The 20,893-nt window shown below is 37.6% G+C and overlaps 1 protein-coding gene and 1 long non-coding RNA gene across 3 annotated transcripts; one reads left to right on the forward strand and one right to left on the reverse strand.

Moving 5' to 3' along the window:
• Positions 1-10,770: 10,770 nt before the first annotated feature.
• LOC147518348 (uncharacterized) lies at positions 10,771-12,020 on the reverse strand. 2 transcript variants are annotated; one of them, XR_015214046.1, is made up of 3 exons: positions 11,155-12,020; positions 10,998-11,060; positions 10,771-10,812 (listed from the first exon to the last, which is right to left on the reverse strand). It is a non-coding gene; the product is annotated as an uncharacterized LOC147518348 (long non-coding RNA). The 2 variants fall into 2 exon arrangements; XR_015214047.1 differs by having other exon boundaries at positions 10,778-10,812; positions 11,002-11,060.
• A 5,541-nt stretch (positions 12,021-17,561) lies between these two features.
• LOC147518349 (chlorophyllase-1, chloroplastic-like) lies at positions 17,562-20,450 on the forward strand. The gene is made up of 2 exons (XM_086594765.1): positions 17,562-17,830; positions 19,570-20,450. Exons 1-2 carry the CDS (start codon positions 17,564-17,566, stop codon positions 20,272-20,274), a joined length of 972 nt encoding a protein of 323 aa, XP_086450891.1. The 5' UTR covers positions 17,562-17,563; the 3' UTR covers positions 20,275-20,450.
• The last annotated feature ends 443 nt before the right edge of the window (positions 20,451-20,893 follow it).

Below are 20,893 nucleotides of genomic sequence, written 5' to 3' on the forward strand. Positions count from 1 at the left end.
GGTGCATGGCTCATGGGCTCATGACCAAGGTAATGGTTCGGACCCAACTGGCCAAGCCCAAACCTTAGAACCCAAAAGTCTCAAACCGACTTATTTATTCTACCTGACCCAATTGGGGACATAAGGACCAGCCCACCTAAATTAGAAACCGGCCCAAAGAAACTAATTAAACTGGTCCACAAACTAATTGGGTTCGACCCAAGCTAACAGAAAATAAAACTTAGACTGGCCCAAAACCTTAAATTGAACTGGTCCACAAATTTAAAACAAAACCGGGCCCAACATCAACTGAACTGGCCCATAGGCTAAGCCAAATTAGTCTGGCCCCAAACAAAACAAGCTAGGGCCCAAGAACTTAAAACAAAACCGGCCCAACAACTAAACAAACTAGAATCGGCCTAAACAAAACCAACCCACTTGGTCTTGACCCAAGCCCAACCCGAAATTTACTGTTCATCATCTTCTCACCACCAACAGCCACCAAAATCGACCACCACCAAGCTCTAATCGACCACCCACTTTGACCACACGGTTTCACTCCCCATAACAATCCCTACAACTTTAACAAACACCCATTTCTCAAATCATTCCATCCTAACTTCATCAAATCTAGATCTAAAAACCTTACTGCCGCCATTAATGGCTTCCACCACCATTCAACAGCCCCCATCCACATTCCAACATACCAACATACATCAACCACCCACCAAAACAAACAAAACAGTTCAAACGATTTTAAAAATGCATAAGAACCCAAGTCCCAGTATCACAGTAATGGCAGTAACGCCATTAACGCCTCCCTCAACGCTTCACTGCCCCGACATCAAGCACCACACAACCCAACTTCAACCCATTATCAACAATCATACAAACCACTACAAACGCGGCGGCACTTTCTCCATCGAAGGCGTCGACCGACGGCGTCTTGAGGCTTGAGCATTTCGTCCAATCACCGACGACCAAACCTCCAAAGACTCACTCAACCCCCTCCCCCGAATCTACAACCCTCATCAAACAATACAACAACCAACAATGACAGTCCACACAAAAAGTTTACTGGCGAGTTCTCCGCCGCCTCCATTAATGTCAGCCGAAGCTTCAAGCTTCCAAAGCTTTAACAGTTCAATAAAATTTCGATATTGAACAAAGTTTATTAAATACGACACGTACGACGTCGAATAAAACAGGATAATGAACAGTATAAAAACAGAAATAGTAGACAGTATACCGACATACGAAAACTACAAATCTGGTGAAATAGCAAAATAGCTACTCACGTTTATGAACAGCTCCTACGAATTCCTCCGAGTCCGAGCCGTCGCGCTCCACCGCTTGAGCAAAGGAGCTTCAAGCTTTGCCTCCATTTTCATTATTCTATTATCTTAAAAACCCTATTCTCTAGAACAATGTGTTTATATACTTAGGTCCGAAACCCAAGCCCAACACAGACTCGGGCCCAAAACCAGGCCCACGTATCCCGAGTCCAATCCGACGAATTTTGAAAATAAATAAATTAAATTAAATTAATTAATTAAATAGATAAAAACGTATTTTAAAATACGGGCGTTACAGCAACACACTTTTGCAACTTAGAATCCCAAGAAACTGCTCCCCCTGCAAAAGTAACCAGATAACCGAATGTGGACTTCATCGAGTCAACATCGCCTGCCATGTCTGCATCAATGTAGCCTTCAAGTAAGGGCTTACTTCAACCAAAACACAAACACGCTTTGGAAGTGCCCTTGAGATATCTCAATACCCACTTAACACCTTCCTAATGCTCCTTCCCCGGATTTGACAGAAATCGGCTTACAACACCAACGATGAAAGCAATATCCGGTATTGTACACACCATTACATATATTAAGCTGCCCACTGCGGATGCTTAAGGAATCTTTTCCATCTGACTCTGCTCATGCTCACCCTTTGGATACATCACTTTGGTCATGCGAATCGCCACCAAGCGGATTAACCGACCGGCTTCGCTTTTGATCCATGTTGAATCTCTTCAACACCTTCTCAATGTAGCTTTCTTAAGAAAGCCACAACTTCTCACCCTTTCTGTCACGAGTGATCTGCATCCCAAGTATCTGCTTTGCTTGACCCAAATCCTTCATCTCAAAGGACTTACGAAAGCCACAACTTCTCACCCTTTCTGTCACGAGTGATCTGCATCCCAAGTATCTGCTTTGCTTGACCCAAATCCTTCATCTCAAAGGACTTACTCAAGTCTTTCTTCAGCTTGGATATCTTGTTGATGTTCGGGCCAACTATCAACATATCATCCACATACAACAAAAGCACTATGAAATCCCCATCTAAAAATTTCTAAACAAACACACAATGATCGAAAGCAGACTTCTTGTATCCATGCTTCACCATAAAGGAATCAAACTTTATATACCACTGCCTCAGTGCCTGCTTCACCATACAAGCTCTTTATCAGCTTGCATACTAGGTGCTCCTTTCCTTTGACCTCAAACCCCTCTGGCTGGTCCATGTAGACATCTTCTTCAAGGTCTCCATGAATAAATGTTATCTTGACATCTAGCTGCTCAACCTCTAGGTTCATACTTGCAGTCATACCCAATTCCACCCGGATAGAAGTCATCTTGACTACAGGAGAGCAAATTTCATATAAGTCAATACATTTCCTTTGACCAAATCCCTTCACAACAAGGCAAGCTTTTTTCCTTGGGTGTGGATTATTCTCCACATGCTTGACTTTGTAGATCCACTTATTCTTGAGAATTTTTTTTCCTTTCGGTTTCTCAACTAACTCATAAGTGTGATTCTTATGCAAAGAATCTATCTCATCATGCATAGCCTTCAACCACTACTCTTTGTCTGTACCTTCAACTGCCTCTTGATAGTACATAGGTTTTCTACCATCCGATAGTAGAACATAGGTATGTGGTGGATACCTGGTTGAAGCTTGTCTCTATCTTTCTGACCTCCTTACCCCATCTGCTTGCTCAGGTGGTGGTTCATGCACTTCATCTGCATCTTCTATATCAATAAGTTTTATCCCATCATGAGCAATAGGATCATCATCATGAGCTTCAAACCCATGGTTTTTTGCATTCTCAATGCCTTCTGCACGTTCCACAGTAAGAACTTCTGGTTCTGAATCAACAAGATCATTAATGAAGCTTGTAGCTTCTCACCCTCCTCGAAATCTGCTATGGTTTGATCTTCCAGTAATATCACATCTCGACTTCGGATTACCTTCTTGTTAATCGGATCATAGAGTTTGTAGCCAAACTTCCCATCCCCATAACCAAGAAAAATGCACTGTTTGGCTTTGTCATCAAGCTTGGATCTCTCATCCTTCGGAATATGCACAAATACCCTGCACCCAAATACCCTCAAATATCCATAATCAACAGCTCTGCATGACCATACTCTCTCTGGATAATCACTATTCAGAGGCTTCGACGGCAATAGGTTGATCATATGTACGGCTGTGCGCATTGCTTCTACCCAGTAGCTTCTAAGTAACTTAGAGTGAGACAGCATGCATCTCATCCTCTCTATAATTGTACGATTCATCCTCTCGGCTATACCATTTTGCTGCGGAGTTTTGGGAATGGTTTGTTCATGACGAATCCCATGACTCTCGCAATACTCTTCCAACGGCCCCATGTACTCACCCCTATTATCTGAGCGAATACACTCCAAAGGCTTCCATGTCTCTCTTTCCACCATGCTATGAAAATTCTTAAACACGCCAAGTACTTCATCCTTGGTCTTCAGACTATATGCCCATACCTTTCTCGACGCATCATCAATGAAGGTCACGGAGTATAAAGCTCCCCCGTGGGACTTTACTTTTATAGGACCACATAAATCTATGTGCACTAGTTCAAGGACATTGTCCTTTCTGTGAGACGGGAATCTTTGGAAAGACACCATATGTTACTTTCCTACCAAACAGTGAGTACATATATTTAAATGTGTACCTTAATTTGATATATGGCAAGGCCTTTTGCTTGTCAAGAACTTCCATGCCTTTTTCACCCATATGACATAGTCTCTTATGCCATAGCTCGGAGGAAGCTTCTTCTTCTGCCGCATTTACTTCTACTTTATACAAACTAGCATGTGTCTTGTAAAGAGAGCAAGTTTTCTTCCCTTTGGCTACTACAATGGAACCTCTACTCAGTTTCTATACCCCGTTACCAAACGAGTTTAGAAAGCCATCATCATCGAACTTTTCAGCGAAAATTAGACTTAGCCGAATGTCAGGGACATGTCTTACATCCTTGAGTGTCAAGGTGTAGCCGACATTGGTTTCTACATGAACATCCCCAATGCCTGCAATCTTCGAGACTCCACTGTTGCCCATCTTCACTTCACCATATTCACCACAGCTGTATGTAGTAAAGAATCCCCTGTGCGGTGTGCCGTGATAAGATGCTCATGTATCTATCACCCACTATGTATCCTGGCATGAGGTACTAAGACAGCACTCGATCACCACAATCTGACACAATTCCCACTAGACCATCATTGACTAGTGTGGTAGTATCTCTGCCTGAGTTTCTGTTCCTCTTTACCATGTCTTCATGTACACAGTTATTCTTCTCATCCCTCTGTAGTGTTCTGCACTCATACCTGAAGTGACCCTTGGTGGCACAGTAGTAACATCGCCTATTTGCCTTAGGAGTTCTAGCTTCACCCATAGATTTGCTTCTGTCATCACCTCTAGAATGAGATAGTTTTCTGCTCCTTCCTTTCCCCCGTTTCTCTGTGACAAGGATCTCTGAGTGAGAGGAGTTGTTTCTTGAACTCCTTCTAGTCTCCTTATTCAACAAAGACGCAGTAGCCATCTCCATGGAAATGATTCCATCCTTAGCTGATCCGTGTAGAGAAACTGTTAACGTCTCTCAACTTTCGAGTAGAAAGTTTAATAGAAACAAAGCCTCAACTTCGTCTCCTATATTAATCTTCATCAAATGCATCTAATTGTTGGTATTCTGTACTTCATTAAGATACTCAGAGATTGAAGAACCTTCTTGGTACTTCGTGTTGGCAAACTTCTTAACGAGCAGCTCTTTGTTTCCGCCCGACTTCCTATCATAGAAGTCTTTGAGTTTCTTCCACAAGCCAAAAGTTGTAGTCTCTTGGGATACATGGTGAAAGACACTGTCGTCAATCCACTGTCGAATATACCCAATTGCTTTTCTGTCAAGCTTGTTCCATTCAGCTGCAGCAATCAATTCCGGTTTTTCTCCTCCATTTTCAATAGGTTGTGCCAAGTCCTTGCAATATAGCAAGTTTTCTATCTTGGTTTTCCAAATAGTGTAGTTCTTTCTATTCAGACTAGTCATGCAAGTGTTCATAGAATGGTCCATCTCTACATGTTATTTTCAACTCAAACCTCCTTTCAGGAATTTGATCAAACACCTTCTCGGCTAGATTTGGATAACACCCTGCTAGGTTACACTACACCAAAACAGCTTTTTTGTGACGCCAAAATGGCGTCACAAATAATTTTAGTGATACCATTTTGACGTCACAAATATGGTGTCACAATCTGGCGTCAATTATTTTTGTGACGCCATTTTGACGTCACTAATTTGTGACATCAAAATGGTGTCACAAAATTTTGTGACGCCAAAATAGCGTTACAAAATATAGTGACGCCAAAATGGCGTCACAAATATTTGGAACGTCAAAATGGTGTCACAAATTTTGTGACATCGTTTTGGCGTCACAAAATATATTTTAGGAAAAAAAAAATTATTGGTTGTTATACATCCACCTTACAGTCTTGCACCCTGTAAAAGAACTCATTTAAAACACCGTCCACTCTATAGAATACAAAATTACACCATCAATCCCTTTCAAGAATATATAGTATTCATTCCATTCATTTCAAAATTATGAAGTCACTTGCAGAATAAATACTTATATTTTCCAAGCGAAAGTACTATGCTACATTACATTGTGTTTACAACTAGCTACATAAAAAGAAAGTCTTATTAGAAAGTGTCCAAGTTGTTGCAATATAAACCATCTCCATTCTTCAAGGTGAGACAAACCAATGCCACATGTTTTGCCTATTTCATTTAACAGAGTTTAGATAGACTGATCTATTTAAATTATAACAAGAGATAGTTTAGTTCCAACATATTTTTACACTAAAGATAGTTAGAACATACTAAACATAAAACTTCTAGGTTTGAAAACGCAACAAAAACCGGTGTCGAAGGCAATGTCATAACGTTTCACAATTTATTTATACTGGTGAATGCATTGAAGTATTGGTAAGCACAATAAACCACAAGTTACACGAGAAAAAGAAACAAAGATTTTTCAAACCTGAACTTAAAATATATAAAATAATCCACCCCTTATCTCCACATCTTCATGGCCTTGCACATTAACTCTGTAGTTCCCCATCCTTAGAGTCTCAATTATCACCTATGAAGTAAACATACATATATAACATTAGTAGGACAAAAACTTATCGACTTTAAGAAACCCATATTATGAGAATTTGTACACATGCGCACCATCTAGACATTAACATAGATGTTGCGTATAATTAGCCAAGATACTTTGCTTTTAATATGGGTATGAGGCATAAATTTTCAGGTTTAATCATAATAACACACAAGCAACTGTGTTTTTAGTTAAATAACACAAGCTCGACTGTGTTTTAGTGAAGTAAGAGTTCATCTAATCTTATATCTTGTGCAAATGGCAAAGACACATAAGTAGTCAGTCCAGCGCAAAGGTTCTACCTATTCGATCTTAACACTTTTTAAGTTCATATATAACAAACTCGGGTTCTTGACAATCAATTGTAATGACTATAAATACCATTCAAAGCTATAAGCATTACTAAAAGAAAATCATAAGATGATGAGTAAAATAAACTCACCTTCATCTCAAGGTCCTTCAATGCTAATACATATAGCTTGAGTGAAAGGAATATAAACCAAACTGCTCATCAGCAAATTCAAACCTTCATCTTCACAACAAATTGTTACTATTAAACCGTAATTTAAGTTAATAGTACTGATTGTTTCAAAGAATTATCAATTGAACGAAAAAGTTTCTTATTCAGATGTCAAGTAATTCAACATGCTCAAAAAAATAACTCAATGATCAGATGGCAATATATTCAAAAGTGCAACATATCATATATCAGACGTCAGGCTCGAGTCCCATTTGCCTAACAAAAAGAGTAATGACTAAAAAAGACAACAATAAAAGTTTTTTTCAACCATTACCACAAAGGAACAATGAGATACTTTTTGGGATGTCTAGAAGCACCTTTGTGAATTACACTTACAAGAAGTTATGCTCGCTTGGGCTTTCACACCTGTCTTTCCTTTCGCTTTGGACGAGGATTCTTTCCATCCAGCCACCTAGGCGAGGAAGCCTATCCAGCCTCAAATTCGTCTCATAAGTCTAAGACTATAGAACTTACTTGATACCTAGATATCTAGCTACTAGGAACAGCCTAGCTAGTCAGATTCAAAGGAAAGAGCAGATAAAACAACATATAAGTAGAAACGGAAACCTATTATACTAGATATGCATTGCTGCTCTTGGAGTCTAAGACTTCTAACTCTTTTGCCTCATTGGACTCAAGGACATATCAAATATTAACTCAATGATCGGGGCCACATAGTGCGAAACGCACTTTGGTGAACCTTATAGCCTTCCCTTCCGTTCGTCATCGACTTAGAAAGAATCCCCTCCTAGGATTCAAAGAAAACTAGAGCAACGATTTTAACTCGGCAAAGAAAAAGGTTTTTGTTCATTCCAGGCACAAGAACTGGACTCAATTCGAGTTTAGCTACAATGCATACTAGCTAAGCTAACTAAAAGAGCAGTTACCGAATGCTAGAATAATAACATTTGTATGCAAAGTGGGTAAATTCCATCATCGAGAGCATTAAAAAGAGGGAAAGACAAGCCCAAACTTTAGTGTGTGTGTGTGTGTGTGTGTTTAATAGTTTGTAGCAGAAACTGTATTTAATAAAAAACAACATATGAAAATAGGTAAATAACATCATATGAATGTTCCTCGTACTTTGTCATACACTGCCCAGTTTATCTCATATGAGAACAGCTCCTCCTTTGTCTTAGGAATCATGTCAATCAATTGCTTTGCATCCAAAAGTTTTTTGTTATCTTGTGTCTTAACACGTTCACTCTCCCTGTCACGGTCAGTTATATTCTCCTTGTAGTCATCCGTCGGACGATGTCTGGCCTCATCATTGTGATCCCACTCATGCTGGCTCGACCTGTCACCAGCTTGTCTACTTCTATCCCTTTCAGCTTCATTTCGTTCTTTTGGGTTAACATTTGAAATGCGCTTGGCATACTCCGCTGCCGCAGCCAAATTAGGTGGTGGTGTCCTAGAACTGGGAGTTTGGACATCTTGCAGTTCCTCCGTTGAGTAATCAATAGGAACCAAGGGCCTCATTTTCTTGTCTTTATCCCCATCATCTTCATTTTCTTCATGGAATATAGAAGGTACAGCCGTTCGTTTACCTGAACCCACCAGACCAAATCCCAGTTTCTTAGTAGGAGGCTAGGAGCATTACTACTCTGCCTAGTATATGGTAAAGGAACTGGCAAGACAGTTGAATCATCCCCAACGCTATTTTTCATTATCACATCATCTGTGAAAAGTAAAGTTGAGATTATAAAACAGATAAGAAAAACAAAAGAGCAAGGAACATAGAGCAAATAAAATAATTAAGGTACAGTAAACTAACTTGAATGATTCGTAACTCGAAAGACGCTCTCATAAGACTGTTCAACAACAACACTGGATCTAAAATCAGCAATAGCTTCTTCTAGCAATGCTGATTTTTCATTTCCGTTACACTGTTCTACACACATTTACTACAACATATTATACATATTCCACTCCCTTCTCAAAGTTTGACAGGTTATCAATTGGAACTCATGCATGACATAACAAAGAAAAATCAGAACAAAACTATGAAAGACCAACAATACAGTTGAAATAAAAGTCCCCCTACTTATTCAAATAAATGAGTCAAGCCAAACTACGATTCTTGGAGACTGAATGAGAGAAGTTCTAACCTTAGAAGTATTCAGCCTTCCAAAATCAGTTTCAATTCTTAAACTAGAAGGCTTATTAGAGCTACAACTAGGCGCCTGATTGTCAGTTGGAAATGCAGCCCCATCATGAGCATTGAGAATTACACAATAGCATTGATCTGTTTCTGTCATGACCTGCAACAAGATAGTGATTTTATTCATGCACATTCAATACCTTGGTGGTAGAGCTGCCTCCAACAGATCTTTAGCAACCTATGAACAATGACACGATTAAAACCAATTTCGTGGTCAAGAAAATATTTGAAGCCTCTAAGAACCCTACAAAACTTCATCCATTAAACAAGTACTCCTCTTCAATTACCAAAGAAGTCGGACATTCCTAAAGGAACTGCTCCATTTTTCAGAACCACCCAATTCCCTCTTTACCATACCCAATAAAAATTTAACCAATCTCAACTCCAACTCATTAATCAATATTTAGCAATCAAAGTCGGATACCTACAATATTCACATATAACAAAGATCAGGTTGATGAGAAATAATCACTATGTAAAACTCATGTCACCCAATTTGTGTAAAACAAAATGAAATTTTGATCGATAATAGAAAAAGCAAATTAAGGCTAGAAAACACACCAAAGGATCTAGCTGATTGTAACAGGATATGGCAACACCCCACCTGTATAGTTTTCCTACCAAATAAAAATGAATAAGATAGCGAAGGTTACGATCAAATGATTATGCCTTAATAAAAGTAATATCTTTCTTTTGGAAGCATAATGCGGACGTCAATAACAATTAACAACCGAATAGAGATGCACTTTAACAAATGCGCTTGAGAAAAGCTTCTCGCAAAGAGCGAGAAAGATGTTAAAGTCTACGATAAATGAATAGGTTCGGATCTTTAATAGAGACAGAAAGATCGAGGTAACTTGTATTAGTTGCATGAACTTATTGACGATGTGATCTTTGGTTTGTAAAAGCATTTATGTAGTCTGTCTACCTAAACCTTGCCTTATTTACCAATAACTAAATAAAATTAAAAGAATGCATCTTTGGATTTGGACACTCAACGGCGGCTTGACTCGCTTCAAGCCATTTGATTAAAGTCATAGTATTAGTAAATTAAAAGAGCTACACCCTACAAATTGCAATGAGACCAATAAAACCACGAGATAGAATTGTGGAACCCAACCATATCATATATACTTCGGATCAAAAGAAATTGTTATATCTAGTTATCTCCCATACAATTTTGGCATTTGCATATGCTTTTGGAGTAATATATAATACATATAGAAAGACTGAACTATAGACTCACCGTTAACGGTAACGTTTATCTATATTAGTTACACCATGATATTTCTCTGGCAATGGTAGCAAAGATTTTGTGAGATTGCAAATGACCTTACACAAACAGAAAGCACCCCAAAAAGAGAATAACAAAAGTAATTTCAATCCAAAGATTGTGCAACGAAAGAGCAACATGTGTAATCGACATGGTCATTCAGAATACAAATCTATAAGAAACACTTCATGAAATTCATGCTCAAAAACCAAACAAGAATATGTATAGTGGTTGCTTCTAAAAAGCTACCAGGAACCACCAATAACTACAAAATAACACAAACACTAATTAGCACACCTTTATAACTACTTTGAAATATACTCCAATTAGCATAAGCTAAAACTCTTAAACAATGATGTTTCATATAGAAATACCTCGTGCTACAACATCGTCTCTCCGGTTTAGTTCCTAAATGCCATTTAAAAAATGTAACCAACAGATTAATTTTTAACTAAAGGCAAAGACAATCACAAAAAATGAAAAGTTAATACTCTTCTATGTATGGCATCAACTACCTAGTCTAATGTAGCACACAGATATCCAATGTAGACATGCACATGCTTATACACATCTAAAGCAAAAGCAGAAGATACCTACTCCCTTTTCTTCAATTCAGCCTCCTTGAATTAGAGTTCCTTCCCCTTCTTTTTGATATCCTAATTCAAAACAAAGTATCGTATGATGAGTTCAGATTAAAGCTTAAATAAGGCATCCTAATAAGGTAATTTGTTGTCCTGAAATTTATCTCACCTTTGAAGAATCAAGAGGAATATCAACTGTTGCACCACATTCAGGAGGGAGAGGTGAAAGCCCTGAGTTTGCGACAGGAGTAACACTTCCAGGATTCTAACAATCAAACCAAAATGTTAGCTTGATACAGCATAATACATCAAATGAATCTCAGAAGCAAACAAAAGGATAAAAACCCAAAAACTCCAAGTCATAGTAACATATATAACTAACAATTTCAGAAATTAGACATTACCTTCAAACAAAGCAAAACCCCATGGCACCATCTACTCGAATTGGATCAAAACAAACAGATCTAAAATTCCGGTGAACTAGATACCTAGTCAGTAAAACCCCACGAAGATCAGATGCTCGATCTAGTGGAGAAGAGAAGCTCGAGAACACCTAGGTTGATCTAATTAAGACAACCATTGCGGATGAGTTTCCCAAACCCTAGAATTGGTTTGTGCCTACCGAAAAGTTTCTTTTCTTTCTTTTCCGGTAAAGCAATGAAATAACACAAGAATTCTTATATCTAAACGGAATATTCTTATATTGCAAAAAATGTAAGTGATATTATACATACTTAACTACTTAGATGGGTTGGAACTTTGTGATATAAAAGGTTGGATATAACATATCAGTTATTATGTAAACGACATGACAAAATAGCAACCGATATGAAAAAATATAAACCGATATGAGAAATCTTGGTAGAGAATATTATATCGGTTTTATTAAGAACCGATATAGAGGTATTCTTGTAACCGATATAAAATATGCTTTTTTAGTAGTGATTCTTACCTTTGGCTCGATTCCTTGTTGTCTTACCTTTTGGAACAAGTTCAAGTATTTCACTTGGATCCTACCTTCTCTTATATAACCTAAGGTCCATGGCAAAGAATAAAGAAGATTGCACCCGGCAAAGAACACCAAGAAGATGGGCAAAGCAGCGGGCACCGGAGCCCGATGCGCACCGGTGGCAACAACACCAAGAAGCGAAGACGAAATTCACTTCTATTAAGTGAAAGAGTTTTACAGGAATTGTCTTGATCGTCGGATATCCTGAAGAAGAAGAAGTGTTATAGAACGATTTTCTGCAATTCTTACCAGTATGGAATGAGTAAATAATCAAGCTACAAGTCTCGATCTATATGAAGCGGGTTTCTTTTTTCAGCTATCCTTACCTAAAGGCACCAGCCCGATGGGGTGTCTAACCTATACTAGGAGTCTCGGACATACTTATGAAAGCCGGCGAATATAGCAAAGATCATCGGGGAAGCACTAACTACTAGTTAGCGGCTATTCATGGAGACTCAGACATGTAGCAAGCTAACTAGGACTAGTACGACTTCAATACCTAGTCTTTGGTTCTCAAGTTCCAGCTGTTGGGCCTTACTTAAAAAATAGACAAGGAAAAATTCCAAGACAAGGAAGCAAGGAAAGAAAATCTACCCTACAACTAAGAACTCCCCCATTTACAAAAAAAATACAACTAACATCAGCTGCCATCCTCCCCTGATCAGGTCCCTTCCACGTCATCCTCGACCTAAATCGGATGTGATCATCCTCCTCACTGTCCACATCATTTCATGATTCCAAGCCACAAATGTAACTTTTATTTTTGATCCATCAATCTAAATATATTGAGATAATTCAGAGATTACATCAACACCTAGAATCAGGAAAAAAAAAATACTAAATCAAAAAGTTAATACTAAAACCAGAACTCCAGACCCAACTCCCTCACCACACACACACAATACACCCAACTAATTAACACCCAAAGCAGATAAGCAAGCTAAATAAAACAAAGCAAAAGGCAAAAAAGAAAAATAGACACAACTACATAAAAGACACAAAGCCAAATGTACAACAATAAGAATTTAATTCACGCCTCTTAATCAACTAGAGAAGTATCTAGAACATTTTAGAATAACCAAAATAAAAGTGCCTAGCGCAGAACAAACGTGAAGATACCAACCGTGCCATTTGTCGACGCAGAAACTAAACTAGTGGTCATCCATGTGCCAATGGATAAGGCCGTCACTTCTCCATCGTGTTTTCCAACAAATTGGACACCATCAATCAGCTTGTTAATAGGAAACTTTATTGCTTCCTCTGTAGAAAATACTTCCTTTTTTTCAACTTGAATTGTATCAATTTTCAGCATATTTTCCGATCCCAACTACCAAATATTCCTATAAATGGTCAAGAGCGATAAAAATGGGGTTTGAAGATATGAGAAAGAGAGGAGAGGATGTGGTTAGATGATTTGTTTTGATCAAGAGAGTAGAGAAAGAGAGTGGGGTTCTCACACAGATGGTTCTCGTTTATGAATCTGATGCAAATTGGGTGGAGAAACTGCGAAATGGAGAAAACTCCATAGGAACAAGATTATAAACCCTAGAAAACGAAATCACGTTAGAAACCCCAAAACAAAAATCAAGACAAACAAAACTTATCTTCATCGACTGTAACCTTAAAAGATCGAAAAGTGAGTACCTTTGTTTAAAGATGGAGATGTTGGGATAAACAAAGCTGTCACCTTCAATTCACCGTCGTCGAAATTAGGGGAAGGAGGTGGAATATGAAGAAGTGGGGAGGAAGAACATATTTAGGGCAAGGGGTTTCACTCTTTCAGAGAGTTGAGATCGAGAAGAAACCCGATGTCTTTCGAGTTTGACGCTTAATGCGAGAACGCGTCTTGATTTCAACTGTTTTTTAGCTAAAATCTCACGCCTGTATGCCGTCACTAATTTTTTCCAGAATTTTCTTAAAAAAATAAAATAACCTTTTGATTTATTGTAACGCCTAAAAATGAATACTGACGCCTAATTGCCGTCACAAAGCCTCAAAACCCTCTATCACAAAAATGCAGTTATGTAGTGTTATTCTAACCTTGGCTTTGATACCACTTGTTGGGGTTAATACCGACACTAATCGATCCCCACTACACAGATAACTTGTACTATGATCAATAACAACTCCAGACAAAGATCTAAACTTTCACTACAACCTACCTAGCATGCCCAACTCTCTAAACAACTATCAACAACAAATAATAATACAAGAAAGTAAAACGCATACCACAACACAAGATGTAACGTGGTTCGGCCAATGATGCCTACTTCCACAAGAGCTAATCTTTTTATAAAGTGGGAATGACGATTACAATCACTCCTTTCAGTCTCTCATCTTACTAGATCACTCTTCTCTCTTTACAGGCTTTTCTCTGCAAATGTTATCTCTCTCAATCTTGATTGCTCTCAAAATTGGGTTTCAATTTCGTGACTTGTGTTGGCTTGGTCGTCGGCTTAGGTTTTCCAAAACCTTGATTTGTTTTTATACCAAAAACAAATTTCAAGGTTCTTGTAAGCAAAAAGCAAAATAGACATGAAATTTGTGGCGCCTCAAGAAGGCCAATTCGAGCACGCCCTCAAGTGCATGTTCAGTTTTCCAGTAACATGGGCGCGGGCGAGCCTTGTGCTTAGGCCAATCTGAACGCGCGCACACTCAACCTTTTTCACGCAAATAGAACTTGATTTCTTCTTCCTCATTCTCATGTGAAATTGTGAAGGATAACTCTAACAATTTTTTCTTGATGAAGTTTTACTTTCACTACAAATTGCATTATGCTTTTAAAATCACTATAAATTCTACTAAAGATTTTGCATTTGCCTTGAAATTTTCAATTGAAAACCCGTTTTGTGCTGAAAATGGCAAATTTCAAATTTTCAAAACGAAATCAATTTTGCAACAAAGATTCACAATTCAGTATCCACTGTATAGTTTATGCTAAAAATTCTCAGACTCACCGATTCCAATGACGTGGAAGTACACCTTCAGAGTTGGTTAACTCACAGTAAAGTGGCCCCTCACATCCTCCAAATGGACAAGCCCCTTCTATTCTCACAACTCTGCACACACAAGGATGCCATTGAACAACAGAAAGACCATAGGGACTAAATCCATAAAACTAGTCAGCCTTGTCGTTTACATTGAAACGATTTAAAATAGCACTGTTATGCCCGACTTACAAAAATTCCACTTCTAAGACACATTCAATTTGAGGCAGGAGGAATGTTCTGATGTCGAAGGCATGCCATTATGCTGTGCCTGAGGTACAAAATTTTATGAAGGCATGCTATTAAGTAACAAGTGTGAAAAGTGCGTAAACAAGTGACAGAGGGAAACTGGACACTTGTCTGATTCATGAGTATGCATGTGGAGCAAATTATATTCAACATTTGAATTTATGGAAAATAACATTGGCACATGTGGTTGGTAGATACCAAGTATGTTTAGGAATATTACAAGCATATCCTAATATCAAACACAACTGTAATTGCATCAGAAATAATAAAACCCTAAACTACACAGAATAAAAAGTTGAGCATAACAATAAGTAAAAGTAACAAACACCTAATTAAGGAGCGTAAAAAATTACTTACATCCCTTTGATTCGTTCCCGTTCCCAATTAGAAAAGCCAAAAATGTTTCTTGAACAAGCAAAAATCTCTCTCTCTCTCTAGAGTGAGTTAGAGTTTTGAGATAAGCGCAGGATCTACGCGGGAAAAAACACAGTGGTACTGGGCCGGGTTTAACACAGTGGAAATGAACTTGGACCGGGCCAAACCTAAAACCCAATTTAAATATTGCAAAAAATCAGTCTTAAGTGGGTGTTTGGATCTTATTTTTAAAAAAAATCAGGTTTTCTCAAAAAGTATTTTTCTAAAAAAATATTTATTCTAAAAACAATTTTTAAATAAACATATTTGGTTGAGATTTTTTCTTAAGAGCATTCCCAATGCAAATCAATATGAAGGGGAATTGAGAATTTTCACACCCAAAATGCTAAAAAACCCTTGCTCAATGCAAGGGTGACTATGGGGGTGACTTATTCACTAAGTTAAAACGAGAGTGAAACTTGCTACCGAGATAATAGCTGAGTTGTGAGCTTCGAACAAAATGTTTTATTTCGTCTCGTGTTTTTTTTTAAAAAAAATATCGGTTTTTTTTTTTGACGGAATGTTTCATTCTGTCTCACGTGTGTTTTTCGATTTTTTTTTGTTTTTTTTTAACTTCAGACAGGATGTTTCATATTCAAACATCCTGTCCGAAATTCATAGTCACTTTTGCATTGGGCAACCTCACTTTGCTTTTCACCAAAACAGTGGAAAATAAGGAAAATTGAGCCTACGTGGAGGTGAATATGAGTGACTTGTATTGGGAATGCTCTAAAAACTATTTTATCAAACTAGTAAATTTCATGATATTTTTCGAAATATCTAAGTATATATCGGCATTTTTCACTAATGGGCAATTCATATGCCTTTGGAGCTGAATGAGAAAGGGAGAAGAAAAAATTGTGTTTTAACCTGAAAAATAAATTTTTGCTATTTATCATAAAATATGTTTTTTGGACTAATAAATGTTTTTTAGGTGAAAACCCAATTTCTACATAAATAGAAACCAAACATATTTATTTTAAAAAAAAAACATTTTTTCACTGATAAATATTTATTAATAATAAATAAATAGGATCCAAACACCCCAAACATATTTCCCTCGTTTGCCTCATAATAAATACAACTGTTAAACGCTTACCTACTTAGCCAAGCTATTGATGACTTATATATGAATTCTTTGTCACATGCAATCCTCGTTTAAGTCATTTTCTAGTATGCTGGGTAACATGCCATCCTCGTTTAAGTTATTTCCTAGTAAGGTCCAAAATATCGATATCGATGAATATATCGGTGTACCTAAAAATCGATATATATCAGATATATTGGATATATCTATTTTTTTTTGTGACCAGTCCGAACTATTTAAAATATCAAAAATATCGGATATATCAGAAATATAATATCATAAATAAAATATCATAAATATCGGATATATATCGATTATATCAGCGATATAAAATTTTATATCGGAAATTCTTATATATATCGAGAAAAAAAAGGGTTTTATATTCGGTAGATATATGTTGAAAATATCGATATTGGTGTACCAAAATACCAATATATATCAGCAATATATCGGATATATCGGCGATATTTTGGTCCTTGTTTCCTAGTATGCCGGGTAACGCCATCAACTATGAAGTAATTCAAAACAGTGAAGCTTTAATATGATGGTCCCTGCATTTCATTCAGAATTATCCAAACACGGTCCTCGGAAATTAAAATGAGAAAGCAATGGATTGCAATTTTAGTGTGGGTATTCCTCAGTCCTCACCTACTCTCAAAAAACAAAAAAGAATATTCCTCACCTAATGAAGTAATTCAAAACAGTGAAGCTTTAATACAAATTGAAACTTCAATGCTTGGCCTACTCAAATTTGTATACTTCGTACCCCTTGCTGGCTATTATAAATATTGCCAACGGATTCCTCTAACTTTTAGGCATTAGAACAAGAACAATGGCAACAATTTTGGCCAATAAACCCACTGTTGAGCTCACTTCAAAAACCTCAGTGTTTGAAGTAGGGATATTTGACTTAGCTCAACAGCAAGTTGAGACATCGCAACCCTCGTCCCCTCCAAAACAGTTGTTAATCATTGCACCAACCGCACAAGGCGAGTATCCTGTTATTGTCTTTTTACATGGCACGTCTTTAAGCACATCCTTCTATAGCCAACTCCTCCAGCACATTGCCTCCCATGGTTACATAGTTGTTGCTCCACAGGTTTTATTTTCTCTTCACTCAATAGCCATTATAAAGCGCTCGTGCATGTTTCCTACAACAATTTTTGCTGGGGCGACCCTATAGTGCTTTTTTTGGGGGTCAAAGTACTATATCAAAAATCAAAATTTCCTGAGGGCTCGTTACTCTAAATTTCAGAAATTTATAGTTAAAAAAATTCATAGAGAAGTCCTAATACATATATTGTAATTGTCTTTATAACTAGCTAGGTAGATATTAACGTTATGAAAGCAAAATACTATTTATTTTTGGACAATTGAAAGCAGAATACTGACTATATGTCTATATTAGCAAGTGCATGCGCGTTCTTTTATTTGGTTATGATATTTTAATTTTTAAGTTCTTCAATTTAGCGAACGTTGAAGACTGAACTCCAGTGAAACAGTGAAGGAGTTATCTGTTATTACTTATTAGTAAGACAAGTTCCGTAAGGACTAAATATCTTCCAATCAGGGCTGGCTCGACCCAACTTGAGGCCCTAAGGCGGAAGCTCAAAATGTGGCCTTCCTTTAGGAGGCATATTTGTTAGGAACTAGTATATAAACTGTTTGTTAGGAGGCATATGTTTGTTTATATAAACATATTTGTTTGGAACTGTTTCAAATTAGGCCCAAAAAAACCCCAACGAACGGAATGATAAAAGCCTAGTCTATAAAGCAACCATTGTTGACCAAATCAATAATGATCAAGTACTCTTTCAAATTAACATTTTAAACTGTATATATCTTATAAGACTTTGGATATGCCATGCCATAACTTGTGACAAACATTTGTAGCCACCGGATGGGGCCTTAGGGACCCCATACCAAGCCTTTTTATTAGATAGATATACTAGCTATAAGCCAAATATTTAGAAATAGTTCATAAGATTATGTTCACTTGAGAGTCATATCTTTGGTAATTTCTTTAGGTTCATAATATGAGTAAATTGAGACCTATTTTTAAGGAAGTTTTTAGAGATTTTGTAAATTATAAGAGATTACAAGGCCTTCCTTAAAGCGAGGCCTTAGGTGGCTATCTTTTTGGCCTTAAGGATGAGTTGGCACTGCTTCGAATGTCAAGACATCACAACTATGGAAGTGAACGAAAACAACCATCTACTACAAATTTAAATAGCCAATCAATATAACAAAACAAGGCTTCTAGATGAACCATGGCTGGGGATTTTATCCAACGGTGGTGCATTCATGAGTGGTTAGATTTCTCTCTAATCCCTTGATAAGTGTGTTAATCTACAATAATTTTGACAAATAATTAATAATATGTTATGTTATGAATATTAATAGATACAACCGACAGTAGGGACGGAGTCAAGAATTTGGGTGGGGGGAGGGGGCAATAGTGCACTATCCCAAAAAAATTTGGAGGGGCAAAACCTTATATATTTAGGATGTTGGATGTGTGATCCAATGGTCCGAAAATCAAAAACAAACTTACATTTTCTCTCTTTCTTTTTATTTTTGATTTTCGGACCGTTGGATCACACATCCAACTGTCTAGGACCCTCATCCCCCTCATTCATATGAGGATATTCTCGTGGTAGCCCAGGCCTATCTCTAATTGATATAAAAATCTTTTGTACAAAATTTGAACCGAAAATATTGGATTAATTTACTAAAAGCAAAAGTCCGAAATTCTAGATTGTGTTGCGTGGTTGCCCGTGGCGCCCAGCGTTTACTCTTTCAGATTTCTTTCTAACTACAAATGTGTTCTTAATGTAGCTATACCCAGTGTTCCCTCCCTCGTGTTGCTCTTGCTACAAAGAAATGAAATTTACAGCAGAAGTCACAGACTGGTTGCCTAAAGGCCTCCAATCAGTACTACATGAAAATGTTAAAGCAAACCTACTCAAGCTCGTCCTAATTGGGCATAGTCGAGGTGGAATGACCGCGTTTTCTCTTGCACTAGACCGTGGTGGAACTTGGCGCAAATTCTCAGTTTTAATTGGATTAGACCCCGTAGCAGGAAATGAACTGATAGGTCAGATTAAACCTGAGATTCTCAACAAATGTCCTAGTTCTCTTAATTTTGGTATTCCAGTTATGGTCATCGGAACAGGTCTTGGAGAAGTAAAATTCGGTGGATTGGGACCTGCATGTGCCCCAGTTGGACTGAACCATAAAGAGTTTTACTATGAATCCCAGCCTCCTTGTTACCATTTTGTCACTAAGGATTATGGGCATATGGATATGTTAGATGACAAGCTCAACTGCAGCGGGAAGTTGGCTGCTTGTCTTTGTAAAGCAGGGAAAGGTACAAAAGACACAATGAGAAAATGTGTAGGTGGACTTGTAGTAGCTTTTCTGGAAAATTATTTGGATGGCAAGACTGGAGATCTTGAAGCAATACTACAGAACCCTGATATTGCACCAACTACACTCTCTCCAGTTGAGTATATAAGTGAGGTGCTAAAGTCGTCGACTTAGCTTAGGTAATGCTATTTATGTCATTGTAAGTAATAGTAAAAAAAACTACAATGCGCTACCTCGTGATTTAATTAACTGGATGTTACAAATAATTGGTGGTGGTTGTTGCTGTGGTAATTGCCACTTTCACAATGTGGCGTATCGTGGTATTGTAACATGAATTTTCTAGAATTGAGACATAGATAACTTAATCTATTCGTCCGGCCGGCCTCTTTCATGCACATTTATCATTCGTCAATATATGTAACCCCTTGGTAAAGAATAGTAAATTTGCGGTGTCCTAGTCTCGTAGCAGTAGTCTGATCGGTGCTTTCAGCAGTAATCTGATACTCTAATCGGTGCCTTCAGTAGTCTATTTCCGTTTCTCTGTGAGTGACTTCACTTGCTCTGTGTGTCTTTTACTAACTTAACCACGTTTCCCTCATTTGCTTAGGAAAATTCCCAAAATCTAACACAAGCATATTGACCAATGACCAAATACCAAATACCGCATACATATCTTCTACATCAACGAATGAAAACATAATAATGCAACGTGGTGGTTGACCACACTGAAAGAGAACTCCTCATGGAACTCTCTAAAAGCTGGAGAATCCGCAAGTGCACAATCAGGCAGACA

Source organism: Coptis chinensis, chromosome 2 (genome assembly GCF_015680905.1).
Source record: "Coptis chinensis isolate HL-2020 chromosome 2, ASM1568090v1, whole genome shotgun sequence".
Lineage (NCBI taxonomy): Eukaryota > Viridiplantae > Streptophyta > Magnoliopsida > Ranunculales > Ranunculaceae > Coptis > Coptis chinensis.